Source organism: Astyanax mexicanus, chromosome 6 (genome assembly GCF_023375975.1).
Source record: "Astyanax mexicanus isolate ESR-SI-001 chromosome 6, AstMex3_surface, whole genome shotgun sequence".
In the NCBI taxonomy this organism is placed as follows: domain Eukaryota; kingdom Metazoa; phylum Chordata; class Actinopteri; order Characiformes; family Acestrorhamphidae; genus Astyanax; species Astyanax mexicanus.
Window position 1 is genome coordinate 11,582,802 of NC_064413.1, and position 21,943 is coordinate 11,604,744.

Sequence of the window (21,943 nt, forward strand, 5' to 3'; positions counted from 1 at the left end):
ACATCTAGTGTATTTTGGCCTTCCAGTGATCATCTAGTGTATTGGACATCTAGTGTATTTTAACCCTCTAGTGGACATCTTGTGTATTTTGCCCCTCTAGTGGTCATCTACTCTATTTTATCAGTCTAGTGGATCTCTATTGTATTTTACCCCTCTAGTGGACATCTAGTGTATTGTACTCCTCTAGAAAACATCTAGTGTATTTTACCCATCTACTGGACATCTAGTGTATTTACCCCTCTAGTGGACATCTATTGTATTTTACCCTTTCTAGTGTTCATATAGTGTATTTTACCCCTCTTTTGTACATCTATTGTCCATCTCTAGTGGACATCTATTGTATTTTACGCTTTCTAGTGTTCATATAGTGTTTTTTTACCCCTCTTGTGTACATCTATTGTATTTTACCCCTCTAATGAACATCTATTGTATTTTACCCATTTAGTGTACATTTAATGTATTTTGGCCTTCTAGTGGTCATCTAGTGTTTTAGCCATCTAGTGTATTTTAACCCTCTAGTGGACATCTAGTCTATTGTACCCCTCTAGTGTACATCTAGTGTATTTTGGCCTTCTAGTGGTCATCTAGTGTATTGGACATCTAGTGTATTTTACCCCTCTAGTGGACATCTAGTGTATTTTACCCCTCTAGTGGACAACTAGTGTATTTTAACCCTCTGGTGTACATCTAGTGTATTTTGCCCTTCTAGTGGTTATCTAGTGTATTTTGCCCCTCTAGTGTACATCTTGTGTATTGCACATCTAGTGTATTTTTTCACCCTCTATTGGACATCTAGTGTATTTTGGCCTTCTAGTGGTCATCTAGTGTATCGGACATCTAGTGTATTTTAACCCTCTAGTGGACATCTAGTGTATTTTGGCCTTCTAGTGGTCATCTATTGTATTGGACATCTATTGTATTTTAACCCTCTAGTGGACATCTAGTGTATTTTGTTCTTCTAGTGGTCATCTATTGTATTGGACATCTAGTGTATTTTAACCCTCTAGTGGACATCTAGTGTATTTTACCCCTCTAGTGGACATCTAGTGTATTTTGGCCTTCTAGTGATCATCTAGTGTATTGGACATCTATTGTATTTTAACCCTCTAGTGGACATCTTGTGTATTTTGCCCCTCTAGTGGTCATCTACTCTATTTTATCAGTCTAGTGGATCTCTATTGTATTTTACCCCTCTAGTGGACATCTAGTCTATTGTACCCCTCTAGAAAACATCTAGTGTATTTTACCCATCTACTGGACATCTAGTGTATTTACCCCTCTAGTGGACATCTAGTGTATTTTACCCCTCTAGTGAACATCTGGTGTATTTTACCCCTCTAGTGGAAATCTAGTGTATTTTACAATGCTCGTGGATATCTAGTGTATTTTACCCCTCTAGTGTACATCTTCTGTATTGCACATCTAGTGTATTTTAACCCTCTAGTGGACATCTAGTGTATTTTGGCCTTCTAGTGGTCATCTAGTGTTTTGGACATCTAGTGTATTTTAACCCTCTAGTGGACATCTAGTGTATTTTACCCCTCTAGCGTACATCTAGTGTATTTTGGCCTTCTAGTGGTCATCTAGTGTATTGGACATCTAGTGTATTTTACCCCTCTAGTGGACATCTAGTGTATTTTACCCCTCTAGTGGACATCTAGTGTATTTTACCCCTCTAGTGGTCATCTAGTGTATTTTGCCCTTCTAGTGGTTATCTAGTGTATTTTACCGCTCTAGTGGACATCTAGTGTATTTTAACCCTCTAGTGTACATCTAGTGTATTTTGCCCTTCTAGTGGACATCTAGTGTATTTTACCCCTCTAGTGGACATCTAGTGTATTTTGCCCTTCTAGTGGTTATCTAGTGTATTTTACCCCTCTAGTGGACATCTAGTGTATTTTAACCCTGTAGTGGACATCTAGTGTATTTTACCCTTCTAGTGGACATCTAGTGTATTTTAACCCTCTACTGAACATCTGGTGTATTTTACCCCTCTAGTAGACATCTAGTGTATTGTACCCCTCTAGTGAACATCTGGTGTATTTTACCCCTCTAGTAGACATCTAGTGTATTTATTGTAGTGGACATCTATTGTATTTTACCCTTTCTAGTGTTCATATAATGTATTTAACCCCTCTTGTGTACATCTATTGTCCATCTCTAATGAACATCTATTGTATTTTACCCCTCTAGTGTACATCTTGTGTATTTTGGCCTTCTAGTGGTCATCTAGTGTATCGGACATCTAGTGTATTTTAACCCTCTAGTGGACATCTAGTGTATTTCACCCCTCTAGTGGACATCTAGTTTATTTTACCCCTCTAGTGTACATCTAGTGTATTTTGGCCTTCTAGTGGTCATCTAGTGTATTTTAACCCTCTAGCGGACATCTAGTGTATTTTAACCCTCTAGTGGACATCTAGTGTATTTTGGCCTTCTATTGGTCATCTAGTGTATTGGACATCTAGTGTATTTTACCCCTCTAGTGCAGTGGTTCCCAACCTTTTTCTTCAGGGACCCATATTTTTACCATTGTAAGCTTTGGTGACCCAACATAACCCCCCCCCCCCCCCCCCAATGTAAAAGATGTAAGTGTATAATTGGGTTGGGGTTGGGGGGGGGGTGTTAGAAATGACAAATAAAAACTGACATTTACTATAGATTAATAAAATAAACACGTAAAAAAGGAAAAATTGATACATAAAACATAAGGAATTTTTATCTTATGAAGAAAAAAATAATTAGATCAATAAAATAATACAACTATTTAAAATGAATAAAAAATAATTTATATAAAATAAAAACAAACAAACAAAAAAAAAGAATAATATCAGTTTCAGTTTCAGTTTCAAATCAGTAAAACAGCTCACCAAAACCTCAACCTGTCCAAATATTGGACAATAATTGATTAACTTTACAGGCCCTCACTCATTTTCATTTATTTAACTAAACTGAGTTTTATATTCTTATATTATTATATTATTATATTCAGCCTCGCGCTGAATTCAGCTCCGCGCTGCCGGAGAGAGCGCCCGCGTGCGCGCCAGAGAGAGAGAGAGAGACAGAGAGAGCGCAGCGCAGCGCGGCGAATTTTGCTTACCCTAGACTATATATAGTATTAAAATTAAACCCCTTAAAATCAAGAGGGCTTCGCGACCCATCGTGGACCTTTGGCGACCCATAGGTTGGGAACCACTGCTCTAGTGGACATCTAGTGTATTTTACCCCTCTAGTGGACATCTAGTGTATTTTACTCCTCTATTGGACATCTAGTGTATTTTAACCCTTTAGTGGACATCTAGTGTATTTTGCCCTTCTAGTGGTCATCTACTGTATTTTAACCCTCTAGTGGACATCTTGTGTATTTTACCCTTCTAGTGGACATCTAGTGTATTTTAACCCTCTAGTGAACATCTGGTGTATTTTACCCCTCTAGTAAACATCTAGTGTATTTATTGTATTGGACATCTATTGTATTTTACCCTTTCTAGTGTTCATATAGTGTATTTTACCCCTCTTGTGTACATATATTGTTTTTTACCCCTCTAGTGTACATCTTGTGTATTTTGGCCTTCTAGTGGTCATCTAGTGTATCGGACATCTAGTGTATTTTACCCCTCTTGTGTACATCTATTGTATTTTACCCCACTAGTGTACATCTAATGTATTGGATATCTAGTGTATTTTACCCCTCTAGTGTACATCTTGTGTATGTTGGCCTTCTAGTGGACATCTAGTGTATTTTACCCCTGTAATGAACATCTAGTGTATTTTACCACTCTATTGGACATCTAGTGTATTTTACCCCTCTAGTGGACATTTAGTGTATTTTACCCTTCTAGTGTTCATATAGTGTATTTTACCCTCTTGTGTACATCTATTGTATTTTACCCCTCTAATGAACATCTATTGTATTTTACCCCTCTAGTGGATATCTAGTGTATTTTACCCCTCTAGTGTACATCTAGTGTATTGGATATCTAGTGTATTTTAACCCTCTAGTGTACATCTAGTGTATTTTGGCCTTCTAGTGGTCATCTAGTGTATTGGACATCTAGTGTATTTTAACCCTCCAGTTGACATCTAGTGTATTTTACCCCTCTTGTAAACATCTAGTGTATTTTTCCCACCTACTGGACATCTAGTGTATTTTACCCCTCTAGTGAACATCTGGTGTATTTTACCCCTCTAGTGGACATCTATTGTATTTTACCCCATCTAGTGTACATCTATTGTATTTTACCCCTCTAATGAACATCTATTGTATTTTACCCCTCTAGTGGATATCTAGTGTATTTTACCCTTCTAGTGAATATCTAGGGTATTTTGGCCTTCTAGTGGTCATCTAGTGTATCGGGCATCTAGTGTATTTTAACCCTCTAGTGGATATCTAGTGTATTTTTCTCCTCTAGTGGATATCTAGGGTATTTTGGCCTTCTAGTGGTCATCTAGTGTATCGGGCATCTAGTGTACATCTAGTGTATTTTTCTCCTCTAGTGGATATCTAGGGTATTTTGGCCTTCTAGTGGTCATCTAGTGTATCGGGCATCTAGTGTATTTTAACCCTCTAGTGGACATCTAGTGTATTTTTCTCCTCTAGTGGATATCTAGGGTATTTTGGCCTTCTAGTGGTCATCTAGTGTATCGGGCATCTAGTGTACATCTAGTGTATTTTTCTCCTCTAGTGGATATCTAGGGTATTTTGGCCTTCTAGTGGTCATCTAGTGTATCGGACATCTGGTGTATTTTAACCCTCTAGTGGACATCTAGTGTATTTTACCCTTCTAGTGGACATCTAGTGTATTTTAACCCTCTAGTGAACATTTGGTGTATTTTACCCCTCTAGTAGACATCTAGTGTATTGTACCCCTCTAGTGATTATCTGGTGTATTTTACCCCTCTAGTAGACATCTAGTGTATTTATTGTAGTGGACATCTATTGTATTTTACCCTTTCTAGTGTTCATATAGTGTATTTTGCCCCTCTTGTGTACATCTATTGTATTTTACCCCTCTAGTGTACATCTAATGTATTGGATATCTATTGTATTTTACCCCTCTAGTGTACATCTTGTGTATTTTGGCCTTCTAGTGGTCATCTAGTGTATCGGACATCTAGTGTATTTTAACCCTCTAGTGAATATCTAGTGTATTGGACATCTATTGTCTCTCTCCGAGAGAGAGAGACAGGGTGAGAGAGAGAGACAAAGCAAAGCAGAGCTTGTCATCTTAAACTGAGCCCACTGCCTCACAGCAACACCAAGACGTCCAGTAAATGGGTACAATACAATAGAGATCCACTAGACTGATAAAATAGAGTAGATGACTACTAGAGGGGCAAAATACACTAGATGTCCACTAGAGGGTTAAAATACACTAGATGTCCACTAGAAGGGTAAAATACACTAGATGTCCAATACACTAGATGACCACTAGAAGGCCAAAATACAGTGGACATCTAGTGTATTTTGGCCTTCTAGTGGTCATCTAGTGTATTCGACATCTAGTGTATTTTACCCTTCTAGTGTATGTTACCCCTCTAGTGGACATCTAGTGTATTCTACCCCTCTAGTGGACATCTAGTGTATTTTAACCCTCCAGTGTACATCTAGTGTATTTTGCCCTTCTAGTCGTCATCTAGTGCATTTTAACCCTCTAGTGGATATCTAGTGTATTTTGCCCCTCTAGTGGACATCTAGTGTATTTTAACCCTCTAGTGTACATCTAGTGTATTTTGTCCTTCTAGTGGTCATCTAGTGTATTGGACATCTAGTGTATTTTACCCCTCTAGTAGACATCTAGTGTATTTTAACCCTCTAGTGTACATCTTGTGTCTTGCACATCTAGTGTATTTTAACCCTCTAGTGTACATCTAGTGTATTTTGGCCTTCTAGTTGTCATCTAGTGTATCGGACATCTAGTGTATTTTAACCCTCTAGTTGACATCTAGTGTATTTTGTCCTTCTAGTGGTCATCTAGTGTATTGGACATCTAGTGTATTTTACCCCTCTAGTGGACATCTAGTGTATTTTAATCCTCTAGTGTACATCTAGTGTATTTTACCCTTCTAGTGTACATCTAGTGTATTTTAACCCTCTAGTGGTCATCTAGTGTACATCTAGTGTTTTGGCCTTCTAGTGGTCATCTAGTGTATCGGACATCTAGTGTATTTTAACCCTCTAGTGGGCATCTAGTGTATTTTGGCATTCTAGTGGTCATCTAGTGTATTGGACATCTATTGTATTTTAACCCTCTAGTGGACATCCAGTGTATTTTGGCCTTCTAGTGGTTATCTAGTGTATTTGGACATCTAGTGTATTTTACCACTCTAGTGGACATCTAGTGTATTTTACCCCTGTAGTGGACATCTAGTGTATTTCACCCTTCTAGTGGACATCTAGTGTATTTTAACCCTCTAGTGGTCATCTAGTGTATTTTAACCCTCTTGTGGACATCTAGTGTATTTTGCCCCTCAAGTGGTCATCTACTCTATTTTATCAGTCTAGTGGATCTCTAGTGTATTTTACCCCTCTAGTGGACATCTAGTGTATTTTACCCTTCTAGTGGACATCTAGTGTATTTTAACCCTCTAGTGGACATCTAGTGTATTTTGCCCCTCTAGGGGTCATCTACTCTATTTTATCAGTCTAGTGGATCTCTATTGTATTTTACCCATTTACTGGACGTCTTGGTGTTGCTGTGAGACAGTGGGCTCAGTCTTAGATGACAAGCTCTGCTTTGCTTTGTCTCTCTCTCTCAACCTGTCTCTCTCTCTCAGTCTCTCTCTCACTTACTCTATCTCTCTCACTCACTCTGTCTCTCTCTCTCAGTCTCTCAGTCTCCCTCTCACTCTCTCATTCTCTCTCACTCATACTCTCTTTCACTCTGTCTCTCCCTCTCTCACTCACTCTGTCTCTCTCTCAGTCTCTCTCTCACTCACTCTGTCTCTCTCTCTCAGTCTCTCTCTCTCTCTCAGTCTGTCTCTCAAAAAAGTCGATGTGCTGACCCGTGAGCTGTCCAGGTTTGGGCAGGTAGTATCACCTGTTAAAAAGGTTCCCCTCGGCTGCCGATCTCCGCTCCTAAACACGTCGTATCCAAGGTTCAGGGGGAGCAGGAGGCGCTCAGCAACTCGGCTAAACCCGTGGTTAAACCCCCCATCATCAAAGTTAAAAAAAGGCAACAGGGTCAGTATCAGACCCGAAGCTAAAAAGAGCTCAGCCTCCAGAGTTCAACCTGAGGACGGAGCGGCTGCTAACGCTAAATCCTCAGACTAAAACTTTCTCCCCTTCTCTTCACAGCCCTGCGGCTCTCGTAACATTAACACGCTGAAAATTATCAGAAACTTTTTATCCTCCACAAAACACGCTAAAGGGGAGCGAGTGGAACAGTATTTCCCTGATCGCCAAGGTTTTATTCACTCAGTTCATTTTATAAGTGGAGCTATGCATTATAGCTAAGTTTTGGGAGTTGATACACGCCCTCACTCCTCCCACTTCCTTCCCTATTTAAACCATCACTTCCTCTCTACCCGCTTGTTGAACAACCTTGCATGTGGTGTTGGCTCCTGCTCCTTACCTGGTACACGATGGTTCTGCACCTGTCTGTCTCCTGCGACCTGCTGTTCCCGTCCACCCCAGCTCATCCACTGCCACTGCTCCAGACTGCCTTCCCTGGTAGTGGTTTGTCTTGTCTCAACTACCGCGGCTGGCGTCTCCTCGACCTGGCCTGGCAACTCCCGTGCGGTTTCCTCAGGCCTTCAGTGGTTTCTTTTTCTCTCACTGCTGCTGCTAATCCTCTGATGTTTCCCTCGCGAGGCCTCCACGCGATCTCCGTGTCCTCAGCGGTCTCTCTCTCTCAGCGCCTCCGCTGCGGGTCCTCCCCTCCTGCTTCCCCCGCGAGGCCTCCACGCGATCTCCGCATCCTTAGCGGTCTCTCTGTCTCTCAGCGCCTCCGCTGCAGCTCCTTCCCTCCTGCTTCCCCCGCAAGGCCTCCACGCGATCTTCGTGTCTTCAGCGGCCTCTCTGCCTCTCTCTCTCTCACTGTCGCCAGCGCACCAGCTGCTGCTGCCCTCGCGGGGCCTCCTCTTGAGCATCATCTCGCCCTCATCTTGGCCATCTTCATCACCATAGTCATCATCGCCACCATCTCTGCCTGCATCACCTTCTTCATCACCGCATAGTCTTGATCATCATCGTTGCCACCACTTCTGCCTACACCATCACCATCATCATCGCCGCGATCATCTCGCCTGCATCTTCACTTTCACTTTTCACTGACTGCATCATTGACATCGTCTGGAACATCATCTTGCCCTCATCATTTCAATCCATCCTTGCCATCATTGTTATCACAGTCATCATACTAACCTTCGCCATCGTTTGTCCTCTCCTTCATCATCGCTATTATTGCAGTCATCATCGTCTTCATGACAGTCATTGTCTTTATCACCATCATCATCATTATCATCATCACCATTATCTTCATTATCATCATTATCGTCCATCATCATCATCGCCTTCACCGACGCAACGATTTCCATTGTGGTCATCTTTGTCGTCGTCTACCAATCATTGCCATTATTCTCATCGCCTTCATCATCGTCGTGGTCACCGTCATCATCATCGGCATCATCACTATCATCTTCTCTTTTCTGATCAGTGCCACCTTCATAGTCATCATTGATGGCGGCGCAACGTGTAGCTGTGGCTTCTCTTTTGGGCCTTTAAGCTACATGTACACCATGTGCATACTTTTGCCAAGTCGTTCGACACCATCTTTCCACTTCATCTGATTCTTGACTCCCAGGACCACACCCTCTATGCTGTTATTCCAGGACAGTCCAATACTTAATTCATTGCCTACCTTTCTTTCCATAGACCTCCACACTGCCTTCCTCATCTCGCCTCATCTTCCTTCTCTAGTTTACCGCTCTGCCTTAATCCTCTCTCAACTGCTACTCATATCTCCTTGCCCTTTCCAACCACCACATATTCTTCGGTCATCAGAGACCTCAAAAGAGAGCTTCACACTCTCAATTCGCACCTCCTTCTCTTCTCATTTTGTGTCTTACTGCATTCATGCTCTGCACAGGTCATGTGCCTCCCAACTTTCCGCAACACTCTATCCCTCTTCCACTGTCCATAATTCCACTCTTTATGCTCTTTTGGCAGTTCTCACCATCCTAGATGTAACAACACTTGCCCCCAATTTATACACAGCAACTCACTATGCTTGCATTGGCTCAACCTCTGGCTTTCTCAAAGACTACACAGTGGCACTTCCAACACTCAGACGCTGGAGTTCCCAAGCCTTTCACAGTCAGACAGTCAATCCTTGCAGTGGTCGAAAGTTCTGATTTAACTTTTGGGTCTTCAGCTTCACGCTTTACAGCGAAGCTGCCCCGAACTCCACCCCAATACTCTGAGTTCGCTCCTCCTCTTTTCTTCTTCTCTGCCCAGTCAAGGGCGTGGGTCAATACTTGCAAAGTGGAGCTATGTATTTTAGCTAAGTTTTAGGAATTGATCCATGCCCTCATTCCTCCCACTTCCCTATTTAAACTGTAACTCCCTTTCTACCTGCTCGTTGAACAACCTCGCATCCACCTCCTCCCCATCTTCCTCCTTCTTTAATTTTATTCTTTTTCTCATGTTTCTCTTCGTGTGAGGAGGGGGGGGGGGGCTTCGGCTTCACGCTTTACAGTGAAGCTGCCCCGAACTCCACCCCAAATACTCTGAGTTCGCTCCCCCTCTTTTCTTCTTCTCTGCCCAGTGGATCAATACTAGCAAAAGAGCACGCAGGGGGAGGAAGGGTTCACCGAACAGGAGTGGTGGAGATTAAAGACTAAGGTTTCAGTGCTACAACAGCAGATTAATGATGATTCTGAAATGGTTTAAGCTGTTCTGCAGAGCTTTGCTCTATGTACTGTTTGCTGTGTTTTTTAAGCTCTCTTTTTAATGTGTGATTTTAAACTGGAAACATTAAATATTAATGGAGCCAGAGATCCCTATAAGAGAGCTCAGCTGTTTAAGCTGATACATTTTAAACAAATTGATGTTATGTTTTTACAAGAAACGCACAAAAATGAGCAAAGTTCTGCAGATTGGCTTAGAGAGTTCAATGGGCAAGACTTTTTCAGTCACAAAAGCTCATTATCTGTTGGTGTAGCTATACTGTTCTCTAGAAGGTGGACCACTCAGTCTGTTGAGATTGAGGAGGTGGTGGCATGGAGGTTTTTAAAAGTTTGTGCTGTTTTTTTACTCATTGTGCTTTTATTTTTTTATGTGTTTATTCTCCTGACTTGGGGGTTGACATGATGCTGTTTTTAAGTAAACTATGTGAAACTCTTGACAGATGTAGTTGGAACGATTGTGTTTTTTAGCGAGTGATTTTAACTGAGTCCAGCATAGACAGAAATCACTTTGAACCACATCCTGCATCACGAAAGAGACTGATACAGCTCATTTAAAAACATGAGCTAAGTGATGTCTGGGGGTCAGGTTTAGTTTACTTGGGAACATTCCAGGGAATTTATTTTTTCCTTAGCACGTCTTGATAGATTTTATTGTTTTAAACATTATCTTAATGTTTTTAGTACTTGCACTGTGGGAATTGTAAATGTTAAGCCCAAGTGCTTATTGGCACTTCAACACAACTTTTTTAGATGATGTACATTTTAGGGATGCTTTTCCCTTTTTTGGAATAATTTTCAAAGTCATCTTTTAGCACTTTGCAGCACTGGTGGGACTGGGGGTCCAGATTTCACAGCTATGTCAGCAATATACTCACAGTGTCACAAAAGACATTACTCAGTCTATGAAGAGTCTTGAGATAGAAATAGTGGAACTTCAAAGTTTATCAGAATCCACAGGAAATCGAGAGCATATTGAAGCTCTCAAAATTAAAAAAGTTGCACTAGCTGACCTGGTTGTTGTAATTGTGCAGGTGGCTCTGGTTAGGTCTCGGTTCCAGAAGGTGACACAGATGGACGTTCCGTCCAAGTTCTTCTTCAGCCTGGAATGCACGAGAGGTCAGAGCCGGTGTATGCATGAGTCTGGCAAACTACTGACAGACCCCGCAGGGATTCAACGGCAGGCCGTGTTTTTTTACACCAAACTGTACAGCACCGAGTACAGAGAGCAGCCTGAGCTTGAGCGGGTCTTCCTTGACGGTCTGCAGCAGCTCCCAGAGGACTCTCTCCAGGGACTTGAGAGGCCGCTGTCCCTGTTCGAGCTGGGCGACGCGCTGCAGGGTATGGATTGTGGGAAGATGCCAGGTATTGATGGACTTCCAGCTGAGTCCGTTTGGCCAGTGATTAGCGAGGACATGCTGGAGGTCCTCAACAACAGCCTGTCCAGAGGAAGACTGCCATCGAGCTCCAGGAGAGCAGTCCTTACACTCCTACACAAGAAAGGTGACCTACAGGAGATAAAGAACTGGAGACCCGTCTCATTGCTCTGCAGCGACTACAAGCTGCTCTCTAAGGTCAGGCTGAGGAAGGTTATTGGTCGGCTCGTCCACCCTGACCAGACCTACTGCGTTTCAAACAGGTCCATTTTTGATAATATATCATTAATTTGTGATATTTTGGACGTCTCAAGTCTATTGGGTTTAGATACTGGTCTGATCTCTCTAGATCAGGAAAAGGCATTTGACAGGGTTAAACATGAATATCTCTGGAAGGTTCAAGCAGCCTTAGGGTTCGCCCCTCGTCTTATAGCCACGATCAGGGTTTTGTACTGTGATGCTGAGAGTATTCTGAAGGTTAACGGCGGTTTAAGCTCTCCTTTTAAAGCTCAGAGGGGGATAAGGCAAGGATGCTGTTTGTCAGGTATGCTCTGGCCATAGAGCCTTTTTTAAACAGACTGATATCCACCCTCTCTGGTTTTAACATACCCAACTGTGATTTTACTTTTTTACTTTCTGCTTATGCTAATGATGTCATTTTGATTTTACAGAATCAGACAGACATTGATACTTTGGTCAGTTTAGTACATGAGTTTGGGGAGATTTTGTCTGCCAAAATCAATTGGGCAAAAAGCCAGGCCTTGCTGGTTGGGAAATAGCGCTTGCAGGGCCCAACCTGGACAAAGTGGGCCCTGTAGCTAAATGCCTGGGCATGAGATCTGTGCATGCTGCAGCCCAGCTGCTACACAAATGGAAGGCAGCACTGAAAGAGGCTGAGCGTGCCCTGCTAAAATCTGACTATAGCTCGAACTGCGAAGAAGAAGATGCGCTCTTTCCAAGTCTAACCCTCACACCTGACTTTAGGGACTGTGAAGGTCAGTTACTACAGGCTGCAGATACTGGAACTCTGTTTTAAAACTCTAGGGTTGACACACCATGGCGTGCTAGACTTGTTTTAAATGATGATTTTAAACCTGCATGGAGAGCTTTTTACAAACCACCGTTAACCAAAACCTATGGTGATTTACAGTGGAGGGTTATACACTGTATAATGGCTGTGAATCCTTTTATTTCGGTTTTAAACCCCAAAACTGTCCATGCTGTGGTGAGAGGGAGACAGTTTTTCATTGTTTTATGGAGTGTCGCAGACTAACCCCACTGTTTCGGCTTTTAGAGTTTGTTTTTAATTGTTTTAGTGCTGTTTTTACTAAACCAGTTTTTATCTTGGGTTTTAAGTACTCTAAATCTCGAAGAACACAATGCCAACTGCTCAACTTTATTCTGGGTACAGCCAAAATGGCTGTCTGGGTGAGTAGAAAGGGCATTATTGAGGGGCACAGTGACAGTGATGCTGTCACTGTTTTTAAAAGACTGGTAAAAACACGGATTTTAATTGATTTTAAGTACTACTCCACCATGAGAGACATGGACAGTTTTGTAAATATGTGGTGTTTTATGAACATTTTATGCTCAGTGGATGACGGGGAACTGCAGTTTGCAGAATTTGTGAGCGATGTCTGTATTTTTATTTTCTCTTATAAGCTACATCCTGTCCTAGTTTCTTTGTTTTAGTGTTTTACTTTTAATTTTGAATGGTAACTGACTGGTGTTAACTCTGAAAACTGGTTTAATAAAGTTGTTGCTAAATTCAAATTTTCTCTCACTCAATCTCTCACTCACTCAGTCTCTCTTTCACTCACTCAGTCTCTCACTCACTCAGTCTCTCTCTCACTCATTCAGTCTCTCTTTCATTCACTCATTCTCTCTAACATTCACTCAGTCTCTCTCTCACTCACTCGTTTCCCTCTCACTCAGTCTCTCTCTCACTCACTAGTTCTCTCTCTCACCCAGTCTCTCACTCATTCTCTCTCTCACTCACTCAGTCTCTCTCTCACTTACTCTCTCTCTCCCCCACACTGGATAAAAGGAGGATATTGATGGCTCCAGACACTGCATTTCAATTTCTGTGTGAAGAACACTGTACCCACCAAGATGGTTCTGTATTTCTCCAATAACAAACCTTGCATTAACCCTGATATAAAGTCTCTCCTGAATGTGATGAATGCGAATTTTAGATCAGGGGACTGTGCAGACAGAGAACAGAAGGAGAAAGATCCAGGAGGGGAAAGGCAGCTACAGGAGGAAGATAGACATCTGGCTGCAGTACAATAATGTCAAAGGAGCCTGGAATAGCCTCAAGCTATTTCCAGACTTAAAAAGCCTGACACCCCGGCAGTGGGGGACCAGAGGCAGGTGAATGCTAACTCATTCTATTCTCCAATAGGTTTAATCACTCAACTGCCCCCCTCCCCACCCCCTTCCACACTATACACAGATATTACTGCTGAAATCTCCCTGTCTGGCACTACCAACATTCTCCCGCTCTCTTACACTCATGCCCCGGCCTCTCAACGCTCTCCTGCTGCAGCACTTCAGCACACTAACCCAATTCAGTCTGACATTTACCACGTCCAGGTGCAAATGAGCCCAGGAAGATCATGGCCCAGTCTTGTGCAGAAGAACTGTGTGATGTGCCAAACTCTGACTCCATTAATTGACCAGAGTGTAGCACACTGACTTTCAACTTCTACACAGCTCTCTCTCTCACCTGGAGAATGAATGCTGGGAGCAGTGTGAGAATCACATTTTTTATTTCTTCACTGCTTTTAATAGCAAACAGAGAGAGTTGATGCAGTATGCCTACATTTCTTATGCTATTTTTTCTTTTATATAAAGCTATGCGTGATTTTAAAAATATACCAAAGTGGAAAATCACCCTAGGATCGTAAAAAAAATGGTAGATTGTTATAACACAGCACTGACTTGCACAGTGCACAAAAATTTGACCGGTGCAAAAGTATGGGCACCCTTATCATTTTATTGATTTGAATACTCCTAACTACTTTTTACTGACTTACTGAAGCACAAAATTGGTTTGGTAACCTCATTGAGCTTTGAACTTCATAGCCAGGTGTATCCAATCATGAAAAAAGGTATTTAAGGTGGCCAATTGCAAGTTGTTCTCCTATTTTAATCTCCTCTGAAGAGTGGCATCATGGGCTCATCAAAAACCATCAAATGATCTAAAAACAAAGATTGTTCAACATAGTTGTTCAGGGGAAGGATACAAAAAGTTGTCTCAGAGATTTAACCTGTCAGTTTCCACTGTGAGGAACATAGTAAGGAAATGGAAGACCACAGGGACAGTTCTTGTTAAGCCCAGAAGTGGCAGGCCAAGAAAAATATCAGAAAGGCAGAGAAGAAGAATGGTGAGAACAGTCAAGGACAATCCACAGACCACCAGGGGCCAATGATATTCGTCTGCGGCAGTCTGAAGTAACTAAGGCTAATATTAAAGAGGTGATTAAACAGGCCCAGACGCTGTCCGAGGAGGTAATCTGCTCTGGCCCCATCCCAATGAGAGCAAGCCTGGTCTTTTAGGTAGGGATGGTGTCCACCCCACGCGGGAGGGTGCTGCCTTACTTTCATGCAGCATAGCACATAGTCTTTTAGCTAGTTGGCAGAGTAGTATTAGAAGCTGCTGACAATCCAGAGCTGGGACCAGGCCGCAGACAGAGAGGCTTAACCAACCAACTGCAAGCTGCAAAGAGACGTTACCAAGATACCAGTGTATTCAGACTGTGTCTGTCCCCCGAGTCAAACAAAAACGTCAAAAAACTCAAACAGTCAATCTAAACAACGTAACTTATATTAAACAATCGTATCCAGACTGTAGCACTAACACTTCAAACCTGAAGATTGGTTTACTTAATATTAGATCTCTAAATTCAAAAGCAGTTCTAGTGAATGAAATGATAACTGATCAGAAATTCGATGTTCTGTGCCTGATTAAAACCTGGATTAGGCCAAATGAATATGTAGCATTAAATTAAGCCACCCCTGCATGCTATAATTACAGACAAAGGCCGAGATTGTCCGGTAGAGGAGGTGGGGTCTGCATACTTTTCCGAAATACCTTAGTTTGCAATCAAAAACACTATGATAATTTTATTCCTTTTGAGTTTTTGTACACCAGTATAATTAATCCAATTACAAAAAAGAATGCATTTTCTTTGATTAACATCTACAGACCACCAGGGCCCTATCTAGAATTTTTAAAAGAGTTTAGTGATTTTATCACAGATTTAGCAGTATGTAGTGATAAAGTGATTATAGTAGAAGAAAAATGGATGATCCATTAAAAAAGGCATTAACATAAATTTTAGACTGTTCAAAATATAACAGGACCTACTCATTACTGTTATCATACTCTGGATTTAGTTTTGACCCTGGGTGTGAGCATAGATAACCTGAATATTCGTTCTCAAACCTCCGCAATTTCAGATCATTACCTTTCATTTAATTTACATCTTAGCCATCATTTACGTACAACCCCTAGCTACTCTATGAAACGTTCAATAATGCCTTTTACAGCCCAACAATTTACTGATAAGCTTCCCGATTTATCAACTATAATGTACTCTCCTGTAGACTCAGTAGAACTAAATAATAGAAGAAAATACCTTTCGCTCCACCTTTAGATGTTGTAGCACCACTTAAACACAAAATAGAGAGACAGAAAAAGCTCGCACCGTGGTACAATGATCAAACTCGTACCTCAAAGCAGTTAGTATGAAATTTAGAGAGTAAAAATCGATCAACTAAACTGGAAGTGTTTCACTCTGCGTGGAAAGACAGTCTTGTTAAATATGGAAAAGAACTTAATAAAACCCGCTTAGCATATCTGGCCTCAGAGATCGAGATTAATAAAAATAATCCTAGAGCTGTCTTTAGTGTTATTTCCAAATTAACTAAAAACCAGGCAGGTACTGAACCTCAGATTCCAGCCATTCATACCAGCAACGATTTTATGGACTTCTTCAATAGTAAAATTGAAAACATTCGGGATAAAATTAAACAGATAAATAGCACATCCTCTCTGTCATCTGGTGTGGATAATCTAGAACAAAACACTGTTATGGAAGTTAGGTTGGAAGTCTTTAACCCACTTCCACAGCTAGAACTAGAGAAAATGAACTCCTCTTCAAACAGCTCAACCTGCACACTTGATGCAGTTCCCACAAAGTTATTAACAGGTACTACCAGATATAATTAAACCTCTGTTTATGATAGTAAACTCATCGCTCACCCTAGGCCATGTACCCAAAGCCTTTAAAACAGCTGTAATTAAACCTCTGATCAAGAAACCAATCTTGATCCTAGTGAACTGTCTAACTATAGACCTATTTCAAACTTACCTTTTATGTGACGCCTACCACAGACTCTGTAGTTCCTTTCTCTGACACTGCCGTTCCCGTCTATGGACAATCCCCGGTCCAGAACTACACCTCCCAGCATGCACCTGACAACACCACGTGGCTCATTCATGCGGTCTACGTCACCGGAATTCTAGATTGTGTTCAGGTGTTAGTAATTTACTTCAGATATAAATACCTGTCTGTTTGTCTCGTTTTTCGCGAGGTATTTTCCCTGTTACACCAGCGATATACTGAGCGTTATTTTCCTGTCTGTATTACCCGTGTATGACCCTTGTTTTGTTCTTTTCGACTCTGTTTTTGCCTTATCCTTTTGCTCTGTTTATGTTTGTGATTTCCTGGTTTATTGAACTCTGCTTCTGGCTTATGGTTTCGTTTTCGGTTTGTGATTCGGCTCTGATGAATTGGTTTGTTGTTACTCTGGTTTTGACTCACGCCTGTTATTCGACTACGCTATCTGTTTACAAGCCTTGTAATAAAGTATCGTTTTGTTTTTACAGCGAGCGTCTGACTCCCGTCTGTGGCGTTACAGTTTATTTCTAAGATTTTAGAAAAAGCTGTAGCCCAACAACTTTGCTCTTACCTGCAAAGAAACCAGATCTATGAAAAATTTCAATCTGTATTTAGGCCTCATCATAGCACTGAGACAGCTTTAGATAAAATAACAAACAATCTACTTATAGCTGCCAGCGAAGGCTGTGTTTCCCTACTGGTACTTCTCGATCTGATACAATAGATCATACTATCCTTTTAGAAAGATTAGAGAACATGGTCGGTGTAACTGGAACTGCTTTATCATGGTTTAAATCATACTTAACCAATCGTTATCAGTTTGTGAGGTTAAATTATATGTCTTCCAGTTATACTAAGGTAAGATATGGAATTCCACAAGGCTCTATATTAGGACCGTTATTATTTACATTATATATGCTCCCACTGGGCAAAGTTACTAGAAAACATGACGTACATTTTCATTGTTATGCGGATGACACGCAGCTTTTCATATCAGCCAAACCTGATTGCAGAGTGAGAATAAAAAAAATTGATGATTGTGTAAAGGATGTAAAATCATGGATGTTGCGCAACTTCCCCCTATTAAATAGTGATAAAACAGAAGTTTTAGGCCCCAAAGCTGCTAGAAATAAATGATCAGACTTAATGATAAATCTGGCCGACTTCTCTGTCACCCCGGTTCAGCAGATTAAAATCTTGGAGTTATCATAGATTCAGATCTAGCATTCGATAAACACATATCTAATGTTACTAGAACAGCTTTTCTACACCTCTGTAATATTGCCAAGCTAAGAAATGCCCTATGCCTGCATGACAAAGAAAAAGTAGTCCATGCCTTCATTACCTCAAGGCTAGATTATTGTAATGCACTACTGTCAGGATGTTCCTGCAGTAACTTAAATAAAATTCAGCTAATTAAAAATGCTGCAGTCAGGGTCCTTACTAAAACGAGAAAATTTGCCCATATTAGTCCAGTCCTATCAGCACTGCACTGGCTTCCAGTCAAATTCTGCATAAACTATAAAATTCTCCTGTTAACGCATAAAGCCCTACACGGGCTCGCTCCTGAGTATTTACGAGACCTACTATTATGAACCACCGCGATTACTTAGATCTCAGGGTGCTGGTTTCTTAGTAGTTCCTAAAATTCAGAGGAGCTCTGCAGGAGGAAGAGCTTTCTCTTATAAAGCTCCCCAACTCTGGAATAATCTCCCCGAATATTTTCGGGACTCAAGACACAGTCTCAATCTTTAAGTCTAGACTGAAAACTTACTTGTTTAGTTTAACTTTTGGTAATTAATGTTTTTTCCTTTAGATAAGGCTGCAGATTCAGGGGTTCATGGACAGAGGAAATTGTGGTAAACTGAGATGCTGGTGCTGTTGTTCTCCCACTGCACACGGTCACTCAGGTTTGTGGACGGTGGAGTGGGTGGATGCCAGTGTTTCAGGGAGCCTTCGTGTCTATGTTACCTTCTGGCTCTCTGCCTTTAGTTAGGCTGTTTTATTCAGTTCTGCCGGAGTCATTAGCCACACTAATGTTTTATATTCTCTGTTTTACATAAATCCAGTCAAAACTAATTCCATCTCTCTGCCTTCCTCCAAATTACTGGCTGCCCACCTGTCTGACCCGATACCGATGGATGTTGGACCCTCAGGCTCTCATGTCCCCTGTCCGGCCAGACTGATGGAAGTTTCTCTTCTCTATTACCCACCACAGATCAGCTGCTCATCATCCATCTCACTCTCCACTGCAGATTACATCCAAGCTTACATAAACTCTAACTGCTTCCATTAGTGGCACTGCTGTACTCTTGAATGTATAAGGATGTATGGATATGGATGTATAAAGACTTTTTTAAATTAATTTAAAAGCTGTTTGACCAGTGGTAGAATGGTCACCCCTTAAATGTGAGTCTTGGTCCTCCCAAGGTTTCTTCCTCCTCCTGCAGCTCTGAGGGAGTTTTTCCTTGCCTCTGCGCTCACTGGGGGTTCTGTATTCTGTATTTTCTATGTTTAATATTTTGCCTGATTTTTTGTCCTGTAATCATGTTTCTGTAAAGCTGCTTTGTGACAACACCAGTTGTAAAAAGCGCTATACAAATAAATTTTATTTGGTTTGATTTGAAGATCACTTTTTAGAGTGTGGGAATAATGTAAAGCACTCTCACCTTTAGTAAGCTTTGGGGTAGGGTTAAGTAATATAAAAATAGTAAAATAAAATAGTAAATAATAGAAAATTCTTCAGAGTGTTCACATACACAGAAATATACTCACACATGTTACTGTAATTTTTTATATTTTTTACCAAACAAGTCAGTGCAACATATGCGCAGCAGTTGGGCTGAATTCTCTGTCCAGCTTCTCGCATTGTTAGCTCATGGATGATGACATAATCACGGAAGGTTGCTCTGATTTTATTCAAAAGTTTTTGCCTTCTTTTGTCATGAACTCCTCTAGGAGCTATACCCCTCACTCTTCCTCCCTTTCTTTCTTTTCCTCCATCTTATACTCTTCCTACCTCTCATTCTTCCTCCCCCTCTCATTGTCTCACTCTTCTTCCCTCTTCCTCTCTCTCTACAGCATCTTCCACTGTTATTGTAAAAGGGACCCGTGTTCTTATAGTGATGATTGCTGATTGAAGTGTTAACAATTTCAATAACAGTTTAATTTCTATAGTGCTGTTTTATAAAAAATATCAAAAATATTTACTTATGTCAGGGCATACTTGGATGATCCACATACCCACTCTCCATTTATAATGACATTACTGCACTTATCTGATCATTCAGGAATTCACGTAAACAGTATATTCAGAGTAAGCCGAAAAAATCTAATTAAGAAATTCAATAAAGAAAGCATGATTTCATCTCAGTAATCAGAATGTATACTCTTAACAAAAGTATTCTGTGAGGCAAAAATCTGGTCATTGCCTTACTCATGAAATCTCTATTTAATCCCATTATCTGAGTACCCAAGTTCATGTAAACTTGTTGATTTATTTAATGATTAAATATTTTGATTATGTGGGAAAGTTTTTACATTTTTAAATGTGTTCTCTGGACCTGTATATCATATTCACATAAAAAGTTACTGTAGTCCAGAGAACCATTTTTAGCACCTTTATGTGAAACAGTGTATTGGCAGGTGTAATATTTGTAATTGTAGGCATACACCACTGGATTAAGGGTCTGGTCAGGAATACTTACTCCTGCCATGGCCACTCCACATCTCCTCCTGCCTCTTCTTATCCCTTAGCTTCACTGCAAACTGGCAGCACTCCAGGAAAGCCTCCACACACTCCCGGCTCTTCCCCTGGCCTATCCGACTCTTCCGCTCCTCACAGCTCAGCTGCATGGGGATCACCACCAGGCCATGCCGGCAACACTTCTGCAGCACTCTGTCAGAGAACTTTGATTCTTCAGAAGATCAAGAAAAACAGAGGAGAAATTTACAGAGAGATTCATCTTACAGACAAGAATTTGCAGTGTTTGCAGGCAGAGCTATATATAGTCTTTTATATTATTAACACATTATATAACACTCTATATGTAGGTATTGTAATATTATATACTGAGGAGGCTGAGCTACAGTCTCTCATTAGGGTGTATATATATTAATAACACTCCTAATGTAGGTATTATACTCTGAGAAAAAGAAGCTACAGTCTCTCATTATTGATAATATAACTATATGTTGATAATGAAAAAATTCGGAGCTAGAGTCTTTCATTGCGTAAATATACAGTTTATATTAGTATCTCTAAATGTAGGTAGTGTGATATTATACACTGAGAAGGTGGAGCTGCTCTCATTAATGTAAATATACAGGTCCTTCTCAAAATATTTGCATATTGTGATGAAGTTCATTCTTTTTCATAATGAAATGATAAAAATTAAACTTTCATATATTTTAGATTTATTGCACACCAACTGAAATATTTCAGGTCTTTTATTGTTTTGCTGATGATTTTGGCATACAGCTCATGAAAACCCAAAATTCTCAATCTCAAAAAATTAGCATATCATGAAAAGATTCTCTAAATGAGCTATTAACCTAATCATCTGAATCAACGAATTAACTCTAAACACCTGCAAAAGATTCCTGAAGCTTTTAAAAACTCCCAGCCTGGTTCATTACTCAAAACCGCAATCATGGGTAAGACTGCCGACCTGACAGCTGTCCAAGAGGCCATCATTGACACCCTCAAGCAAGAGGGTAAGACACAGAAAGAAATTTCTGAACGAATAGGCTGTTCCCAGAGTGCTGCATCAAGGCACCTCAGTGGGAAGTCTGTGGGAAGGAAAAAGTGTGGCAGAAAACGCTGCTCAACGAGAAGAGGTGACCGGACCCTGAGGAAGACTGTGGAGAAGGGCCGATTCTACAGAGAAGCAGAACTGGACTGTTGCTCAGTGGTCCAAAGTACTTTTTTTCAGATAAAAGCAAATTTTGCATGTCATTCGGAAATCAAGGTGCCAGAGTTTGGAGGAAGACTGGGGAGAAGGAAATGCCATAATGCCTGAAGTCCAGTGTCAAGTACCCACAGTCAGTGATGGTCTGGGGTGCCATGTCAGCTGCTGGTGTTGGTCCACTGTGTTTTATCAAGGTCAGGGTCAATGCAGCTAGCTATCAGGAGATTCTGGAGCATTTCATGCTTCCAGCTGCTGAAAAGCTTTATGGAGATGAAGATTTCATTTTTCAGCACGACCTGGCACCTGCTCACAGTGCCAAAACCACTGGTAAATGGTTTACTGA

The 21,943-nt window shown here is 41.0% G+C and overlaps 1 protein-coding gene across 2 annotated transcripts in view; it reads right to left on the reverse strand.

Moving 5' to 3' along the window:
• c4b (complement 4B (Chido blood group)) overlaps positions 1–21,943 on the reverse strand; it is a 171,007-nt gene that overhangs the window by 94,227 nt on the left and 54,837 nt on the right. For both annotated transcript variants that reach the window (XM_049480533.1, XM_049480532.1), the window contains exon 17: positions 20,398–20,607. In XM_049480533.1, the coding sequence (XP_049336490.1) occupies positions 20,398–20,607 (210 nt within the window). The remainder of the gene's footprint in view (positions 1–20,397; positions 20,608–21,943) is intronic.